Here is a 20,511-nt window from a genome sequence, read left to right on the forward strand (position 1 = left end):
CCAGTGTGTGTGAGTAAGAGAGATGGGAAGAGAATGAGGATGGGAGATTCCCTTTAGACCAGAGGGCTTGGCAGGGTCAGCGGCGTGTGTGAGGGAGATAATATTCTCTGTTTATAGTTGTATCACCTCTCTCTCTTTCGCTCTCGCTTCACCTCTCTCACTTGCCTTTTTCTCTCAATGCATTTTTCCCCATTGGCAGTATTAATATTTGAAGGCCTCGTTATTTACTTCCACTATTGAACCTGTCTGTATTGCCCTGTTGTATTTCCTTTAAGCTAGTAGGCTTACTGAACGATTTACTGACGCCACACTGTACCAAACATTTCTATAAACAGATCCCTTCTAATTTGCGTTCACCGTTGTCCATAAATATTTTACTGCTTTTGATTAATTTCATATTCAAATCAATGTATTGTTTGTGTACTGACCTGCATTTTTCTTCCTCATTTCTTTTTACAGTTAGAACAGATCCAGAAGCACACATGGTACATGTAAGTACTCCTCTTTTATTTTTCTTTCCTCTTCACGCCCCCACTCCTCTCTTCGACTATTCTGCAGGGGTTGGAGACCTGAGGGGAGCTAGCACATGAAAAATGACTTTGAGTGTCGGCAGTACATTTAAACGGGGCATGACTCCACTCTTTGTAGGGGCAAATTGGTAGTGCATGAAAGAGGATGTGCAGCATATGGTCGACTGAACAGGGGGCAGGGCAGAGGGAACAAGCAGGGATGCAGTGGAGATTGAACCCACGTAACCTCAGCGCACCCGGCGTTTAACATGTAGAACAGAACGTGCCCAGCTTTTTGGGCTAACATAAATCTTTTTGAGAGCATTTGTAGTACAGTCCTTTACAGATGGTCGCAGAGGGAGGTGCAGAGGTGTGGTTTTAAATGAGAGAAAATGTGAATAAATGCTATTAATATAACTGCATAAATATAGTAATTGGTACATCCAGTATATAAAGGTTTATGCAGCCCTGTGAATAACAAGTACATATAATGGAGATAAATGTGGTCTACTTGAACAACATGACAAGGAAAATTAACTTGTTCAATCTTTTATTAAACAGAAATATCAAAAGTTGTAATATTCCTCTGTGGAAAAAGTAAGTACCTCTCTGGTAGCTGGTTTTGTCCTTGTTCAGTAGAAATAACCTTGTGCAGATGTTTTGTGTAACTGTCCACCAGACACTGACATCACCTTGCTGAGTTTTTGGACTAATTTTTCATTCAAAAATCCTGCAAGGCCCAAATTTCAAATCTCTCCTCAACATTTCAATGAGCTTCAAAAGCTGGCTTTTATTTCTTGACACTCACAGAATTCATATTTGAATCAGTGACTGCAGGCTGTCTAGTTGTTGAGGCAGTGGAGCAACCCCAAACCAAAACAACCGCCATGTTTCACAGTTGGGATGAGGTTCTCCTCCTGAAAAGCTGCCTTAGGTATGTGCCAGACATGTCTAGTGTTACTGTGGCCAAACATCTCTATCTTTCATTTATCTTTCCAAAAAAAAAAAGTAGTATTCCAAAATGCCTGGACTTCGCTCGTATGTTCACTGACAAACGGTGGTTGTGGTGTGATATTCGGTTACCTGCTGATCCTGTGATAAAAGTTTGGGGTTCTTGGAGACTTTCTTTTTGGGGGCGGACAGTTCAGGACAAATTTTAAGCCAATTATCAATTATTTTCCTTACAGTGTCATGTCTTATTTCAAACAATTCTGAAATCCTTTTTACATCAGGCTCATAGTCATCCTCAAGGCCTTCCAAAGCTCTTTAGATCTTCACATGATGACACTACACCCTTCAATAGCAATGATCGTTTAAATAAGAAGATTCTGATCATTGCCACCAAATCTCTGAAGCCCCAATTACTAGTTTTATATATTTGAAAGTGTGCTTACTTTTCTGTGTGACTGATTCTTTTTTTTTTATTGTTTAGATTCTGAAAATGACAACAAAATCAAAGTGAAGTCAATTTTGTTTGAATATTCCATTTTTATCTGCAGGCCCTGTTTCAAAGAAGGTCAAATGTTTTTCAAATATGATTTAAAAAGTCAATTCAATTAAAAAAAAAAGATGCATTCCTTATTCTTTTTTTCATGTGACTAATCTCCCTCTGATAATCAGATGATAATCAGTGCACAGTGGGTATTAATGTTTAATTCAAGGATAGATATTTTTTGGTGCAGTAGCAAAGATGAATCGTGGGAGGTTAGTGTGAGTCTAGGAAGGACTGAGTTATGGTTTCTGTTCTGCTCTGAAAGATCATGCAAACAGACAGCAAGACTGATAAAAGAAACAAGAGCAGACAAGAGCTGCAGCTGAAGACTGATGTGGTTCGAGTTTTGTCAGTGAGGAAGTTGCCTGGCTGTCTGACTGTGCTTGGCGGGCTGAATGAATGAACGAATGAATGAATGAAGGGGGGAATGTTTGTCTGAAAAATGTGACTTTTTACTGGAGGCAACTTGTCTGTGGTGTGGAAAAAAAGAAACACAGGCAGCCTTGTACACAAATCACCAAAAAAATGAATCCAGAAACTCCAAATGTTTGTTATTTTTATTAATATTTGGAAATCTTTGAGCAGTATCCAACTGAAGTTGTGGTGCTGAATGAACATCATTGGGTGAAAGTGTCATTAGCACGTTCACAGTTACCTTAATAAGTACATCTATTTAAAACTATTCCAGTCTGACATAGCTGCCTTGCAGTAAATCCTACCTTAATGAAAGTTATAAGGTTACATTTTTTTGTTTAAATAATGTTAGAGTGATTAGTGTAATGTAATAAAATTCAATATCACAGTGAACCACAGCCATTAAAATGACTATAACCTTAAATCAGACCTGATTTATTAGTGTTTGACTACATATATATATATATATATATATATATATATATATATATATATATATATATATATATATATATAATATAATATAATGAAGCAGGGGGATTGAGGGTTATTTGAGGTGAACAATCACTGCTGATCTAGCTCACAGCATATAGAAAGTGGAGGTTTGTGTCATTGTAATAGCTGCCTATGGGGTTTACGCTTCATTGGTTTCACCGGAAGGAAACATAATGGAAAAAAGGCATATTGACTCAGATCTGTCCATACGTCGGAGTCTGGGTGCACTGGCAAAAGCATGTTGCAGAAATCCTTTTAAAAATGGTGTCAGTGCAGCTTAGCCTTTTCTTTAAAATCACAAAAAATAAACGTCTGCTTGTGCAGAAGACAGAACGTGTCACAACTGGGAGAGTGTCTGAGCCGAGAATGAGGGAATAATGCAGAAACAAAGTTCTAAAAACAAGCCAAGAGGGCAGAGGCAGATTGCAAAACTTGACAGCATGACTAAGTTGTCTTTCTGCATCTTGGTGAGCATGGCGACCCCTGTTCAGCCTCTAAAATAAAATGACTAACCCTGTGGAAAGTATGCGACTGTGAAAGTTTCATAATGTAGACCGAGGTCATGAGGCAAATCACAAGAGGTAGACAAACGATGGAACACTTTACATTCTGCATATTGTGTTTATAGCATGTGCTCATTAAGTTCCACAAAATGAGAGGCTGTTATAAGCCAGGGGAAGGCTTGTAATGTGTTTCCAAACTTACTGAATATTGCACCAGCAGGGACTAAAATAGCTGACTGTGTCCCTTATTTGTGTTGTAATTTTTGTTGCCTTCCCAGAGGGGGGAAAAACGAACCAGAGCCGGAGCAGCCTGTGCCCAGGAAGGTGACCATCCGCAGCCTGCCCTCTGCAGACGACATCGACCCAGACGTACTGGACAGCATGCACTCCCTGGGCTGCTTCAGGGACAAAAACAAACTACTGAAAGACCTGCTCTCAGATGAGTGAGTGAATAAATGTGCAGCACGAAGGGACGGGAAAGAGAAAGAAGAATAAAGTATGGTTCAGTGGGTGAAAATGTGGAAGCGAGGAGAGAAAAATAAGGGGAAGAAGTGAAAGAGGGTGGAACTTAAAGGCTGTGAGAATAGAAGGAGAGGGGACTGCAATGTGTTGTGTCAGTGTGCACACTCAGCCTTGGTTTTCCTCGGCTCTTATGAAATCCTGTGAGGCTGTCACTTTAGATGTTAGGAGCCATAGATCACTTAACTGTTATCACACAGCGCTTACATCGCTTGCCACTGGGTACACTCTCCCCTAACTGATCCTGGTTTGCACTATGAACATGCTCCCGGGTCACATTGTTGATGCTCCTGCTGATAATATTTGTGTCTCAGTTTACAAGTTTCACAAGTTTGTGTATTTGCTTCTGTAAATATGCATTCATGCCAGTGAGACTTCCCCCTGCAGTTCTTGCGTTTGTTATTAATATGGGAATACAGTTGTCACAGTTTTTTAAAATTTCTTTATTTTTAATCTATTTTAAATTTGCCTTGCCTCCCCCATTTAATATTAAACAAGCGTTACTCTATCTCCATGCCCTCTCCCATCTCTTCCATTTGCTTCCTTCCCTCCTGGGAAAATCTCCTAATAGTGCTGGACTGCAGGAAAATCTGTGTTCTCCATCTCCCTTCCCCTGGTTCATTTTAGCTGAAGTTGCAGGTCCTTGTCTCTTTGCCTCCTACTGCTTTCCAATCTGTCTTTATTATGGAGGGCCAATCCCTGAGCGTTTTGCATAGTGAGCGTTGGCCTCCAGGCTAAAGATATTAGGTTTCCTGATTTACTGAGAGAGAGAAAGGTCAAACTCATAATGTTTTGATACTTTCATCAACTTCCTCAGCATGTAAAAATGGGACCGTATCCTAAAAACTATATGCATAATATTACATGATGCCTTAATGATCTGTAAAGCTAAACTTTTGTTTTAATAATGAGATCTATTTATCAGCTGTTTCACAAAAATAAGATTACAGGACATTAATCATAGTGAGGGGTTTTGCAATTTGGTGCATTTTTTGGTACACGTTGTAGTACTCTGATTATACACATGGTTGTGTGAGAACTATTTCAGTTAGTACTCTTTTCTAAATGCATCACCGGTGTTTTCATTCCACCTCTTTGCAGTGACAACCAAGAGAAGATGATCTACTTCCTGTTATTGGACCGTAAAGAGAGGTACCCCAGTCAGGAGGACCAGAACCTTCCCCCTCGCAATGAGATTGGTGAGGCCTGGAATGAGACAAATGCAGAATGTTACATAAAGGCGTCACAAAGAGCATAGTAGAAAAATAATAATGGCTCCCAGTATGCATAAATAAAACCTCAGTCTAACTAGTGTGTTTAAGTCTTAATGACATTTTATCTAGTCATGGACAGCCGTTTGCACAAACAAAACAAACCTGTTTAAGTAATAAGTGCTTGAAGAAAAGCCCCTCTTGTCTGAACCATTCAGCGGTGTTTTCCTCCGTCAGAAGAAATTGGATCAGCTCCAGAAGCAGTGGATGGGCTCTCAAGTCGAAAAAAGCTTTCTGTTTATTGAAAATAAATAAGCTTCTCAATGAAATATAGTAGCAGAAATAGAAGGCATCAATAGGCCAGAGATTTTTTTTATCTTTTTAAAAAACTGTCACCTCCAACTGCTTCGGTTCAGATATGAACTCATCAAAAAAAAAAAAAGATACCATTCGCACACCACCACCACGGCACAGATTTCCACCCACAGAAATCTGAGCAGAGACGAAGACGCTTAGACTTCTGCCAGGGTTATTTTCTGACAAGAGCGCCGCAACAAGAGGAGTATTATGTGCAAATGTGTGTGCGTGTGTGTCTGCTGTAAGATACCGACATTTTGATGAATAGACTCCCTCTTCAGTGAATGTGATACAGTCAATACAGTGGCCATTAGTTCAAGCTTCAAGGTCTGGGAGGAAACCATTACTTATTCACTATTAGTTGAAATGTCAATGTGATCAGCGCTAAGCATCGCTCAGACACTCACACATATGCACGCCACGACAGAACCGCGGTAATACATGCAGTAATATGCAGATATGTCAGGTGCTTTGTTGTTTTCGCTCTGAATCGATCTGTTTTGCCGTTTCGACGCAGATCCGCCGAGGAAGCGGGTGGATTCTCCCATGTTGAACCGTCACGGCAAGAGGAGACCGGAGAGGAAGTCCATGGAGGTCCTCAGCGTCACAGACGGAGGATCTCCTGTACCGGCCAGGAGGGCTATCGACATGACGCAGCACGGACAAAGGTATGCACGGAGGCGAAAAGATGGAAACTTTCTAAAAAATCAATAATTTAGAAAAAAAATGAACAAATGGAGACGGACTCAGCCTTGTGTGTGGAGGATCGGTGCCTCAGCAGGTTTGACAATGAGTCTGGATTCACTGACAGCAGGCTGCATCCTGGACAGAGTCTGACTCTCTGCTCGCTTTGTCTCCTGTCTCACTGTAGTAAATCAGTATACAGTAAAAGCTTGGATATTCCTGACGCCAGTACAAAATGCAGCAAAGAAGAAAGGTATTCATCTGTCAATCAGTTCCTCATGCTTTGACCTCCTCCTGCTCCATGTCTCACCCGAGAAAAAGATGCAGTGGTGCTTTCTGCTGAATGAATGTTTCTAAATGATGAACACATGTAGCTTCACAGGTCTGTTTTAATTAGCCGCACGCCTTATCTAAAAAAAAGAAGAAAATGCTAGAAGCTCGGCCAACAGAGTCAACAGCTCCTGAAGTTTCTCTTTGCTCTTTTAATTAACTTAATTCTGAAACTGAGGAGGACTGCGCATTTGCAATTCAGAGCCTTAATATCTACACCCCCACCCGTTTCCGGCGTTCGCTCAATTATCTCTTCTTTTCATAATGTGAATGCATTGATAATCAGTTCTCCCATACTGTGTCCCACTTTCTCCTGATGCAGAACATTTCCCCCCCATTTCTCTATTTTAGAAATGCTCGAGTCAAGCCAGAACCACACCCCCACGAGGCACAGCGGACTGATTTAAAATCTTTTTCCTCATCTTATTTCAACAACCAATATATCATCACACCACACATTTCTGCTCAGAGGCAGTGACATTTGTGACAGCAGGGAAGATTGAATCTGAGGGGGTGATAACCTGATCTGCCTAATGATAGTCAGATTGGCAGAGTGCCGGAAAAAGCTTTCAGAGGTATGGGACATAAATGCAGAGGCAGAGGGTGCATATATTATATCGATAAAAAAATATAGTCATAAACTTGAATATTCATCCAAATGTCAGATGCATTAATAACTTCTCCCCATAGTGCTTTGCCAACAACAAAATATCAAGAACTTGCTTCCCACTTCATTTCACTGAGGGAAGCAACTTCAGAAGTTTTAAATCCATTTCGAGAGCTCCCACCTCTAAACACTTCTTCTTAATTCTTTCTGTCCTCTGGTGCGTCTGAATTCCAGTTTAAGATTCATCTTCTTGTGTTTCATCGCCTCCACTCTGCTCCTTCATCCCTTCAGGCGATCGAAGTCTTATCTCTTCTTTATTTAAAGGTTGCGTTAGTTTATAAGCTGCCTTTTTCTGCCCTTCACTCTGACTCGACTGATTCCTTCATGCCTGGAATCCCAAAATAGGTCAGTTTGCAATGACTTTACTGAATGTTGATAATAAGCCCCTAATGATACACAACTGAAAGCATCACAAAGGGCACTGAAAAGAATATTTAAAAGAACACCTTTAGCCTTACTCGTTTAAAGTTGAGTATGAAATCAGTTTGGACCCGACTCCTACATATCTCAGCAGCTGCAGTTATAAAGAAAAAGCTCCCCTGCATCTTTCCTCTACTTTAGATCAGTGTGTTTACTCTCATGCCTCCATCCAAATTTCATCCGGAGGCTCCTCTCTATGCTTTTATTCCACCTCTCTCTCTCTTTCCTGTGCTCCCTTGTGTGCTGCTGACCTTCAATCCCAAACACCCCCTTCTGTTAGTATGGAATTGCTATGCTAATGTTGGAAATGCTGCTACTTTCTCTCTGTCTGGCTGGCGGATTGGAGGTGGGGAGGCCTACACCGCAGCCCCTCTACCTCCAAATCAAATCAAATCTCTCACTCCCGCTATACGTCTCTTTTCCCCCCCTCATACTCTCCATCAGATCAGTCGTGGTGGGGAAAAAAGATGTCGGCAACAAAGTCTGTGTGAATCTGGATTTCTGTGTGTTTTTGTAACTTTTCTGCCTTTTATCGCATCCTCGTGCACGCTTTGTTTGATCTCTCCTCGTGCGTGCTCGTGTGTGTGTATAGACAGTGGTGTTGAGGAAGCAAATACGTAGCGAAATAGCGTCCAAAAATTTGACTGACTCTCTCTGAACCTAACCTTATCTTTCCCCAACAGCTAAACTTTTGTCGACAGCACAGAAGATTCATAGAACTTCAGATCAGAGGGTGTCAGAGAGAGGACTGACTTTGAAACATGTGTTTTGACAGGATACATTTCCAAAGAGAGGGGAAACAGTTTTATCTGAAATTACATAACGAAAATGTCTGAATGTCAATCCTTAGCCGACGCTTCGCCTCACATATCTCACGTAAGCAGTTGCGTTCCGAGCAGCTGCCCGGCCTTCATTTTCATACATATGATTGGTGATTTGACTGCTCCTGTGAAGTATAATCGAATAGATTTGGGATAAATGCTACAGTAGCCATGTAGCAGAGTAATACACATGGAGAAATTCTCATGTGAGTTCCCGTTTCTATCTTTATACACCCAAACGTATCTTGAAAAGACATTTAAAGCTAAACTGAAAGCACAAGAAATCCCACTGATTTAATTTTAAATCTTAACAACATGCCAGGAGAAATGAAGGGAGGTTAATGATATGTAAATGAAATATGGAAAAGTGCTGCAGTGTGGAGAAGAGAATATCAATTGATTTTTTTTTTCCCCTTTTTATAGATCTGCTCTAGTTGCTTCATGCAGTTTGAATGTGGAGTAGTCACAGCAGTCTTAATAAGTCAGGGTCTCCTGCTAATTATTGACACTAATTTATTTAAGAGGCTGAAATAAGCACAAATAAAACACCTTTAACACCGATCTCTACAGCGGAAACCACAGGGGTCTTCCTGCATTTAGAAATTTGAGGAGCTTAGCTGTGAATAGTAATGCATTGAGTCCTTGGGGAGCTGTCAGGGCTTAAAGTAGGAAATGAATTTTAACAGTATGTTGATTTATATGAATATCCGCTCTATGTAGAGGCACTATATCGGTAGGGCAAAGTCAATATAGAGCAGGGAAGAAAGGGGAAAAGGAACTCTCTTCACTGACGTTAAATCACAAACTGAACAGTGGCATTGTGTTTTTCAGCTCAGGCAGTGTTGTTCGTTTGCTGTTTGACTCCTGGCATCATCCATTTCATTTTGCTTCAGCTTTGTTTCATTTCAGTCCATGCCCTCATCCCCCAGAATCTGTTGTACTTGTTCCATCCTCCACAGCCCAACATTAGTTCCCCACAGGTGCTTTGGATGGGTCTCTGACACAGCCTGTGGTCACACACTGAGGAGACGAGGCCTGTTCCAAAACAGGCTTATGGGAAATGAGGAATAATAGAAAGTCTATAGGTACCCCATCGAGCAATTTCTTCTATTTGTCCATGTTTTTATATTCATTTAGGAAATTAGATCAGTTGAATTTAGTTTGTGGTACTAACCAGTATTGCTCTACTACTGAGATCAGAGTAAAAATTGCAATACTACAATATAAAAATATTAGAATTATAAAGCTGTATATTTGTAGTGAAAGTAGTAATTATCAGCCAGTGGAGGTGGAGTGAGTTTCTACTGCTATGGATTTTCTCTGTCTACAAATTTGCCATATTTTTATGTATAATTCTGTATATGTTCTATTTTATTTACATCTAAGTGAAAAGCACAATAATTTCCTCTGAAATGTAGTGGAATAAAGTAGCATAAAATGGAAATACTTAAGTATATTTATCTTTACGTACAGTACTATTCCAGAAACCGTGCCCCTCAACAGTTAGATTTTTAAGTGTTTACATGCCGCAGTATTACAGTTTTTTGAGTACTACAGGGAAACAAGATCCAGATTTTTGAAGATTATGTGCGGCACACAACCAGAGCACCCCAAGACTCCAATTAGAACCGGGATATTGGTGTAAAAAATCAGAGTCGGTATGTTCTCTGTCTTATCTACAATCACCTGGACATTGATTTAAACCAAGCAAACACACATAATCACAGCATGGCCTGGTGGATCCAGCATCTCCTCTAGCACCGATGCAATAATGTGGCTTCTTGGTTGCCATGGTAGATGATAAATGATTCCCCAGTTGTGTGTGCCGTTCACTATAAATTAAGCACACAACAATAATTCATCGTCTCTGTGAAGCAAGGGTGAGCCTCTGACAGCCCATTACTGTACAGCACAGCCATCTGTAACATTAGCTTTATAGACCTGCTGGTCCAACACTAACAGATGCAGAGCGCCTCGAACAATATGCTCATAATGGCCGGAGAACGTCGTGTTTAGGCCATGTTTAGATGAAGTTCAACCGGCTGCTGTAGTGAGCAGCCGTGGGCACGTCTCAGCGGACTGTAGGACTTAAATGTAAATGATGGCAACTGTCTGGTCAGCTGCTGCCTGAAACAAGAAATCACAGCCAACACGTTCTCAGCATCGCCTACTCTTGTGTGTATGACTGTGTGCAATAAATACACTCATACAAGGGGCAGTGGGAGACTTCCAAAAATATATTGGCAGTGGGAGTTTCTAAATTTTTCCCTCTGTGTCTCATGGTAGCTGTTTGTGCTGCTGCTTCTGCTCTATTTGTGACTCTCAGGACTAAGATTTCTGTTCTAGTGTCAGTGATTTCTTTTGGTTGTATAGAGGGAAGTTGATTTAACCAAAATAAACAATCTGATCACATTCATGTGGAGTTTGCCTGATTGTATGGATGCTAGAGTGGTTCTGCATGATTGCTCCAACATCAGGAATGAGCATAAGTCTTCATCACTCCAGCCCACTGTCCCACGCCTCATTCTTCCATCCATCCCTCATTCCTCCTACTTTCCTAAACTCTCTCACTCTTCTCTCACATTTGTCCTTGAGGTCTTCTTCAACCAGTTAAGTTGAAAAACCCCAGTCATAGGTTTTATGTCTTCATCTCTTCAAAAAGAGACAAAGGATCTGTAGACTCCGCCACATGTTCACAGATGCATCAAAGCTGACATGGAGAGAGAAAACGAGGGAGAGTGAAGGAGGAGGGGGTATTATTAGATTGAATGACAAAAAGGAACAGTGTTGTGACAGTGAGCAGCTGGTGTTTCCAAGTGTTGACAGGCGTTGCTTTTGTGTGTTTGCGTGTGTACTCGTGTGTGCACGCGTGCACTTGATGGAGACAGATTGCGCTGTGATTGTTCATTTCTGAGCAGGACTCCGCTCATAGGGGTTATTGACGGCATCTGCGAGGGAAAAGACAAACATGACAAATGGCACTCAACCAAATGTCCCTGTTCATTCTGCCTCTCCACATATTTTCGGGGCCCTAAAGGCTTAAAAAAGTCAACATGTCTGGTTTATCAGCAAACTATATGTTTCACACGGAAGTTGGAGCCTAAATGGTGCGAGACTAATTGCAGGGAGTGGATGTGTGTTGTCAAGGCACTGTGTTGTATTGCATTTACTCTTACGTGTGAGTAGCTGTTCTGTCGTCGTTGCTTGATAGCGACCTCTATATGATAGATGATGATGTGCAACACGTAACCAAGCTCTCATCTCCACTGTGTTTACTGAAACATCTAAAAGTCACATATTAATCCCACAAATTGCTTCTTCCCCTCTGTGTTGGTGCCACAGGTCGCGGTCTATCAGCGGAGCCTCCTCTGGCCTCTCCACCAGCCCCCTCAGCAGCCCACGGGTAAGTCTCAAAGCTCACATCAAAACAGCACACACCTCTTGACCCAGTTCCTTGTTATATAGTTGTTCACCTTCAGGGATAATGGACACCCAACTACTGCTGATCCTGTCTTATTGCTGTTTATGTCAGCAAGAGGAAAGAAAAGGCTGCATCACATGGACTTACAAAATCACTGTACCTCTCTGCAATAACCCTTCTGTTTTATTGTCATACAAACAACTAGTATATGTATCGGCTCCTTAAGTTCTTCTCTACCTTTGTTTTTCAAGGCAGCAGGGATCCGATATGAAAAGCTCCTCATATCCTGTGTTTGATCAGACTTTGCAGGAGTCGTCTGCAGGTCTCATATAGTTTAGATGTTTCTTTAACTCCCAGTAAAACACGCACAGGGGAGGCGACAGCGCCACAAACTTTATCTGCCCCCCTCCCCCAAAAGCCTCTTCTCTCTCTATTCCTCTCCACCTATTATCCCTCTCTCTGTTTTTCTGTGGCCTGAGCTCTGTGGAAATCCAGCTCAGGGAATGCTTCAGAAAATCCCACTTTCCTTGCTCAGAGCCGTGGAGCTTGTAGTAAACTTTTCCAGCTGACTAACCTGAGAAGGCTCGAGATTAGCCAGGATCCTAAGACGAGCTCCTCACACCACACAGGTTCTCTGAGGCTGATTTGAAAGGGAAATTGATTTCTCAGACCTACCCAAAGCCTGGATTGTGCTCTCAGCAAGAGGCTCTGTGTGGGGTTATTTTCTGAGACTTAGTTTCTGGAGGAAAAAAAAAGAGGGGGAGAATGTCCAAGGCGAAAAACCAAACCACTGTGTCTGCAATTTCACCGTTACAAATCAAACAGATCAATAAAATCTATCAGGAAACCAGAACTTTCACAGCAGAGATACCACCTTCCTCCTGTTATTGAGGCAGCCTAAATTGTCCTCACAGCTGGCCTCGTGTCTCTCACATCTGTCTGCGTTTGCTTGCTTTTCTCTGTTCACAGAGCCCTGAATGTTTTACACGAGTCGAGTCCATGTTTCTTTGTCTTTTGTGTGGACTTCTCAAAATGATGTGCATTGCTTGCTGTTATTGTTGCTACTTCACTTTTGTTTTAGCATGAGTCACTGAATGGTCTGTCATGTTTCTTTTCTGTCTTTGTCTTTTTTTTTTTTTTTGCAATTCCTCCATCATTCCTGTGTATATACACTTCTCACCTGCCTTTATATTCTTTGGCTGCTCCTACCTCTGGCTGTTTGTTCTGACACTTTTTCCTTGCCTTATCTATGCGTTTGTGTGCTTGCATGGGTCCCCAATGTGTTATGGTTCTTTTTTTTCTTTGTTTTCTTTTCCTTTCCTCTTCTACCACCCCTTGCTCTTGGCTGTATTGTATGGTGTCCTGTAAATCCAGCCTGTCAGAAAGTTTGGTGTACCGCCTCAGTCTCCAGACTTGTCACAGTCCCCCAACACCAGCCCTTGTCCATCCCCTGACCCTATTCCGAACCGCACAGGCCCGCGTATCTCCACCCCCAACTCACTCGCTCCAAACTGTGAGCCTATACCAGAAGCCCTCAACAAGACGCAGACGCTCCCTGCCAAGCCCAAAGTTGTCCCGAAGCCTCTCCAAGCCACACGATCGAACCCGCTCCCCGAAACCTCCCCTGATCCAGAATCAGAAGCCAAATCAGAACCCTCCTCTCCCTGCCAGCCTCCGTCACAGCCGCCCTCTGCCTCCGTGCCTCCGACCCCTACTTCCCCGTCCTCCCCAGCCTCACCCTTTTCCTCATCCGTCACCAGTGTTCCCATCCCGAACAGCCCCCAGGTACGGCGCTGCCATTACGCTGCCAATCCCCAGCTCTCTGTGCCCTTCAGCCCGGTGGTGCCCCTGTCGCCCATCCGGCTGCACCATTTCCACCCCGTGGCTTCGGTCCCCTCTCCTTTTACTGACCACCCACCCAAATCTATCCCCCTCATACAGGTTACCCCTCACCCCTCCCCTCGAGGCAGCCCCCTCCCCACCCCAAAGGGCACTCCAGTGCACACTCCCAAGGACAGCCCAGCTGGGACGCCCACTCCGACGCCGCCCCCGAGTCCCTCCATTGGAGGCATGCCTTGGCGGACACGCCTCAACTCCATCAAGAACAGCTTCCTGGGCTCACCACGCTTCCACCGCAGGAAACTCCAAGGTAGTGACACTGCAGTATAAGAAATCCTGAATAACTTTGCAGTCTCAGAAGTTATTGCATTTTCTTTCTTTTTTTTCCACGTCGACTCAAAATTTTATGCTGCTCTCTAGTATGATTTTCTCCGAATCTTTGACATTTGTCTGAACTTGGTACCTTCCTCCACAGTTCCTACACAAGAAGAAATGTCCAGCCTCACACCAGAGTCTTCCCCAGAGTAAGTAGATGCTGCACTTTTTTTTTTTTGAAGACACCACTACTGTCATAACTATGCATAGCCTGTCAGTGCCTCAGTTGCTGACTCAAACAGGCTCACTCTTGATAGCATGATGTTTTGGAAAGTGCAACATCCATGAATGTTTGATTTTCACCTGCTGAGCTCCCTGTAATGACCCCAGGTCTGGTCTGGGTTGGAGAAGCAGCACTGTAGCAGGAGGTAGTGAGTATGTTATGAGGGAGAGAAAGCAGCCTGTGTGATGTTGCTGAGCTCCCATGGGCTTGATAACTCGAGGTTGGCCTAGATATGCCTGTTTGGTTGGCTGGCTGCTGTCTGGCTTGGTCATTTCCACCTGGTTGGGAAGAATGTCCTGGCTGGAAGGAGTTTGAGAGTTTACCAGAAAGCACCGTCCCTTAGATGGTACTGCATCACATATATACACAGTCACGCAACAGCTTCTTATTGCAGAGCAGTGCATCCCTTTATATTGCTGCAGAAATTAAAACACTAAGTAACGTTATATTTATATTTAAATAGGTATTTATATATGATTATAGGTAGTGCTTAAGTTTGAATCTAATATTATATTTTACATCTGCTATTAATATGCTAGAAAACAGGAGTCCATATGGCTTATTAGTGGTTGGAGGTGCACCTGGGCTGAAGCCAGCAGTGAATTCATCTACCTCTGCCCCTTCTGGTCTTGCCGTTCTGTTCACAGAGAGGCTTGATTATCTCACTCCCTCTCTCAGTTTAAGACATGCTCATATGCATACATCCATTTTACACAAACTTGGTTGCGCAGAACATGCAAAACTTTCCTCCGCTGCATAGTTTTACTCATTTCCCTCAGGGGTATCCTCTGTTTGGTTCTGTCCATTCCCCCCAGAGCTGTAGAGTAAGGAGAGGGAGTTCCTCACCTGTTTTTCATGGATGGATAGATGGATGGATAGATGGATGGATGGATGGATGGATGGATGGATGGATGGATGGATGGATGGATGGATAAAACAAGGAAGGAAATATGATGAATAGCCCTATACAGTGATAAACATTGTAAACTTTTCTCTCGTCTTTTCTTACAGACTTGCCAAAAAATCCTGGTTTGGTAACTTCATCAACCTGGAAAAAGAGGAGCAGATCTTCATTGTCATCAAAGACAAGCCTCTCAGCTCCATCAAGGCAGACATCGTTCAAGCCTTTCTCTCGGTATGCACACGGCTTTGTTGCTTAATTCCTTTCTTTTCCTCCTCCTCTTTCTTCTGCTGAACTCGTATATGTTCTTTGCCCCTCTGCCACAACACTATATCTGTTTGTATCGCCTGTGTATCTGTCGTCTGATGAAGGATGCTATCCATGCTACAAGGCAACCTCTCTCCGAGTGTTTGCTAACATGCTTCCGATTTATGTAGCAATTCAGTCAACTGCTTGTATTCTGTGCTTCTATTTTCTCCGTGACTGCAGACCCACTTGAGGTCAATAGAAAATCAGCAGAGAGCATTGATCATTAGCATATAGATGCTTTGCCCTGAATGCCGTGCTTTGAGCATGTGTGTTTGTAAATTTAGATGCGCAGCATGAGATACTGAGCGATAGTGTAGATTGTACCTGTGTGTCTGTTGTGGTATAATCGTGTAGATGTACAAATACATGCACAATTGCAGGCAACATCATGGTTTTCTCAGCGAGCACCACAGAATCAACTAATGTTCAGCGGGAGTAGTTGATATTCAGTGTACATAATTGAACAGAACCTGCCCTCACCCCAGTTAGATTTAACAAAGTCTAAGTAAATGCAAACTCTGCTAGTGCAGGTCAATGTCAAATATGTTTCCTCCGTCCCTGGAGGTAGCTATTTTCTCCTGTGGGTTATGCTAGCTGGTATTCCAGACAGGAGATTGGCACCTGAATCAGTGGAATTATACCTCTCAGCACACTCACATTAATGGAATGTCAAACCCTCTCCAGCACTATGGCAAAACGTGACAATTTCAGAGCTCACCTGTTCATTGGGCATACAAATTCATTTTCGGTGGGAGAGTGCAATGTTGTTGGATGACTCAAGATTACATTAGCTTAAGTCTCCCTGGCATGCATGGCTACTCCCTGAGGCATTAATCTCCTTAGAGTTTCAACTGTGGCTCATAGTATGTGGAGGGTATTTTAATGAGGGTTTATTCACCTTGTCATTTGCAAGGTTTGGGAGGAAAATTTAGCATCACTGCTTCCTATGTATAATCCCATTACTTGAGTCTTTGTGCTGCCTATTTTTATTCTTATCTCTGCCTCTTTGTCCATTTTTTCCCCTCCAGATTCCCAGCCTGAGCCACAGTGTGATCTCTCAGACCAGTTTCCGAGCAGAGTACAAATCCACAGCCGGCCCCACAGTCTTCCAGAAGCCGGTGAAATTTCAGGTGGATATCACCTACACGGAGAGCACAGCTGCCACGAAGGAGAATGGCATCTACTCTGTCACCTTCACCCTGCTCTCAGGTCAGGACGCTTCAGCACACATCAAGAGATTGCCCATCTACTTGTTTTCTATCCCTTCTTACTCTGTTCAGGACCAGTTGTTCCTATTCCAACATCCATGGTCAGCAGTCTTTTTTAAAACTAATCAAAAAACAGAGACCTATCATCATATCTGCATTTCGTATTTATAGTCAGTTCTCTAGTTTGCCTGACATATATGTGTTTGCACTGTTGGAACTGTGCACATGGAGAGAAATGACAATCATCATGGAAAATGCAGCAACAGTAATGAATCATGAAGCATGTGCTCCTGATATAATAAAGCCCTCTTCTGTTAATCTGATGGAAGGTGAAGGGGTCAGCTTTACATCTGAATCAGCGCACTGGTCACTTTACTGTAAAAGTCAAGACAGCAGGCTTACTGGGTTGGGCCTAGTAACATTTCCGTCTCACTTTCAACACAACAAAGTTCTTTACTGCATGCAGTTGCATTAACAAAAAGACCCACAAGTGAAGTCCTTCAAGTCCTTCAAAGCAACGTTATGGAATTATTTTTTTCCACTGTTCAGCACTACTATTGGTTCAAAAACAGCAAATAGAGCAACGAAGATACAGTTTGCAAAATACCTTTCTCGTGCACCTACAATTTCACGTTTTGCAACTAAAATGTCCATAATAATAAAACTCTGCTGTAAGGAACATGCAGACTAAAGGTCAGATTGAGACTCCTCAATAATAAATGTAATCAGGGTTTTGATAAAATGTTAACAGAAGAAGTTTAGTTTGTCACTTTCAGGTGTTTGTAGGAGTCTTTCCTCTGAGTTTATTAAATACGTGCAGCATCAGACAGCAGCAGAATCCATATGAGCCTATCTATGAGTAATTACAGCAATAGCTAATGTCAATGATTACGTTTAATTATAAATTATCCCAAACATGAAGACAGGATTGTTCAAGATATAACAGGAAGTCACCCTGTGTGCCTTTCTTTATTTCAGATGGGTGAGATGTTTATAGGCCACAGTTAGATTATTTGTTACTTAACAACCGTCTTGAGGTTCCGTCTTAAGCTGAGGATGTTTTTTTTTATAAACTTTCTCTTTAATGAAGACTCTGTGTATATTGTAGGTAAGACTGAATGAACCCATGAGAAACACAAAAATATAAGTGGGATTTAATAGATTGATAAAGCCAGCTTAAATGTTTTCAGCAATTCTGGGAATGAATACTCCAAAATTCCTAATTCTGTCCATTGTCCGTATAGAAAGGGTCGAGTTCAAACCCAGTATCTTCCTGCTGTGAATCTACAGGTCAGAGATCATACTAGCAGTATTATGTAGTTTTAATTAGCTGGTTTTCCATCTTATTAAACCTTTAGAGGTCTTGGGAATCCAAGCTCACAAGTACACTTGAAAAGCGTGGAAAGGTGCCACTTAAACATCACACAGAGTGTTGCCACACTTCAACCTAATAGAATTAAACTGTGTTTATATCCAGCAAATACTAAATGAACCTTGAGTGCTGTTTTCAGAGGTGGGTGTTTTCGAAACTTGCTGCCAAAAAGAATGGCTGGCTGAGAATTTTTGAAAAGTTCTTGCAATCCTGAGCGCTTGATAAGATTTTTTCCCCCCTAAGCCTCCCTGAGCGTAACCAAATGAGGTCTGGCTATGCAAGATTACATGCTATGCAATCGCGTGTGAATGCTTAGTTGTGCAGAAACATGGATGCTCACTTTCGCTCTCCTCAGTTTGTCTCTAACACACACATAAGTGGAGGCACCGTTGAGCTGAGTGGGGTGTAATAGAGGCTGGTTCTTCATGTCACTGGCCACACACTGTAAATAACAGGTGGGCAGCAGGAGCTCACAGTAGCACTCCTCTCTGGCCTCCATTTATCGTCTCTGACTTTCTGCAGTTTTCTAGCTCACATTTCAAGTTCTTGTGTCGCTCTGCTTTCCCTTCTCCTCACCCTTACTTCTTTCCTCTCTTGATTGCTCTTCCTACATATTTCTACATGCCACTAACTGTGCATCTCGATGCAACCAAGCAGACAATTTGACTTGTCACTGTAGGGAAAGCACAGGTGCGTTTATGATGGCTGTATTCCATTTAGGGGAGGTGCTGCTTTTGTGGCTTCTGGCACTCTACCAAGACTTACTGGGACACTTAATGGAAGTGAGCCATCATTAATTCCACCTGTGTGTTCCCTACTGTGACTACTAAAATATCTGCCAGGTAAATACAAAAAAAAAGAGGTCTATTATGCCAGTATTTATAGCGTGTGTTAATGTCTGCCTGTGTTCAGGACCCAGCCGGCGCTTTAAGCGAGTAGTGGAGACGATTCAGAGCCAGTTGTTAAGCACACATGACCAGCCTGGGGTCCAACAGCTGTCCGGTAAGTAAGAACACCTTTTCGAAAAAGAAAATTAGAAGAATTCCCAACCTTCTCCCAAACCTCTTCACCCTTAACCCCACCGCCTCATCCGCCCATCCCACTCTCCTCTGACAAACTACTCTCACTGCTGAAGCCGAGCTAAAATTCTGCCCTTCTCTCTCCTGTGCTTGAAATCCCCCGAGCCACCCTCTGCTTCTCGAAAACGGCTTCCTTTTGCATGCCCGCGCCTCGCTGCCATAGAAAAGGGTGGGAGTTGCTCTTAAGCACCGACCGTGGGTCAAAATGTTGTCTTGTTGCCCTGGCAGTGAAGATTAGAGTAGAGGGGTAGGGTACGCTGATTCGCATTCTGTTACTCCTACTTCCAAGACTGATCGCAGGAGCCTGTCACCATGGCAACACCACTGCACCTCAACGCACCCCCACAATGCACTGCGCCACACAGCGACACCACACCTGATAAGCGTTCTCCCCTCTCTTTCTTGCTATTTCTCTCTGTATATGCTCAAATAAGATGCCCTTCCCCGTTTTATTCTACTCTTCACACGTCTCTTTTGGCATCTCTGACACCAAGATGCAGAAAACCTCTGGCCGCCCTTTATCTCCACCTAACCATCCACCTGTGATGACATTTTTAGAACCTCCTTCGTCTTGTCAGCAGCTCCAGGGTTGACACTGAGTCCCTAAACAGGTATATGAGCCCGTTCTTGTCCCGCTGTGGCTACATCCATGCACAGTCTGGATGATGAAGAGAAAAAGGAACAGAGAAACAGGGATCCTACTCCTCCCCTTCGGCTCTTAGCATGTTCTCTCTTGTGAATCACTGCTCTGCTTGTGTTCGTCTCAGTTGCCATTCTCTTCATAACAGCTCCATCTGCTGGTCAGACAGGGGAACAGCATCAGGAGGATTCTTGCATCTTCCTCCGATTTTATCCCATATGTAAACTGTACTTCTGGTGTCTCAGTGTTTGTGTCTTCCTTTCTCTTTAACCCGGTTCCATGTCAAATACAGGTTCATAGGTCCTGGTCCTCCACTCCCCTGCTGGGCTTTATTTTGCAAATGTGAGCTGTCTTTTCTGCAGTATTGCTCTAGTTGGCACTCAGAAATGAACAGCAGTCATGACAGCTGTTATGATATTTAACAGTCTGTTATCAGTGCTGTGCCTGAGCAAGTTTACCAATTATTTTTGATCTTTTCTATTGTCAGGCTCATTAACACGCTGAGGTGTGGAAAGGGTAAAATTATAATAAATTACATCAGATTAGTTTTTAATGACTACGGTAGGATGACATTGTAAAAGTTCAATTCAGAGTACGATGTATACTACGAGAGCCACTTAAAGGACCGCTATGCCGTTTTTGTGATATTTTGGACCACATACTAAACTTATGTTTTTTTTCCACATTTTGGTCAACATCCTAAACTATGTCATTATTGTGAC

At 42.7% G+C, this 20,511-nt stretch overlaps 1 protein-coding gene across 3 annotated transcripts in view; it reads left to right on the forward strand.

Annotated features, from left to right (window-relative positions):
* brsk2a (BR serine/threonine kinase 2a) overlaps positions 1–20,511 on the forward strand; it is a 192,165-nt gene that overhangs the window by 157,441 nt on the left and 14,213 nt on the right. For 2 of the 3 annotated variants that reach the window (XM_051951625.1, XM_051951626.1), the window contains exons 9-19: positions 460–491; positions 3,692–3,856; positions 5,034–5,131; positions 6,018–6,168; positions 6,372–6,437; positions 11,765–11,825; positions 13,785–13,992; positions 14,158–14,206; positions 15,292–15,415; positions 16,519–16,699; positions 18,983–19,072. In XM_051951625.1, the coding sequence (XP_051807585.1) occupies positions 460–491; positions 3,692–3,856; positions 5,034–5,131; positions 6,018–6,168; positions 6,372–6,437; positions 11,765–11,825; positions 13,785–13,992; positions 14,158–14,206; positions 15,292–15,415; positions 16,519–16,699; positions 18,983–19,072 (1,225 nt within the window). The remainder of the gene's footprint in view (positions 1–459; positions 492–3,691; positions 3,857–5,033; positions 5,132–6,017; positions 6,169–6,371; positions 6,438–11,764; positions 11,826–13,784; positions 13,993–14,157; positions 14,207–15,291; positions 15,416–16,518; positions 16,700–18,982; positions 19,073–20,511) is intronic. The other variant, XM_022189945.2, reaches the window with a different exon arrangement.

Source organism: Acanthochromis polyacanthus, chromosome 8, assembly GCF_021347895.1.
Source record: "Acanthochromis polyacanthus isolate Apoly-LR-REF ecotype Palm Island chromosome 8, KAUST_Apoly_ChrSc, whole genome shotgun sequence".
NCBI lineage: Eukaryota > Metazoa > Chordata > Actinopteri > Pomacentridae > Acanthochromis > Acanthochromis polyacanthus.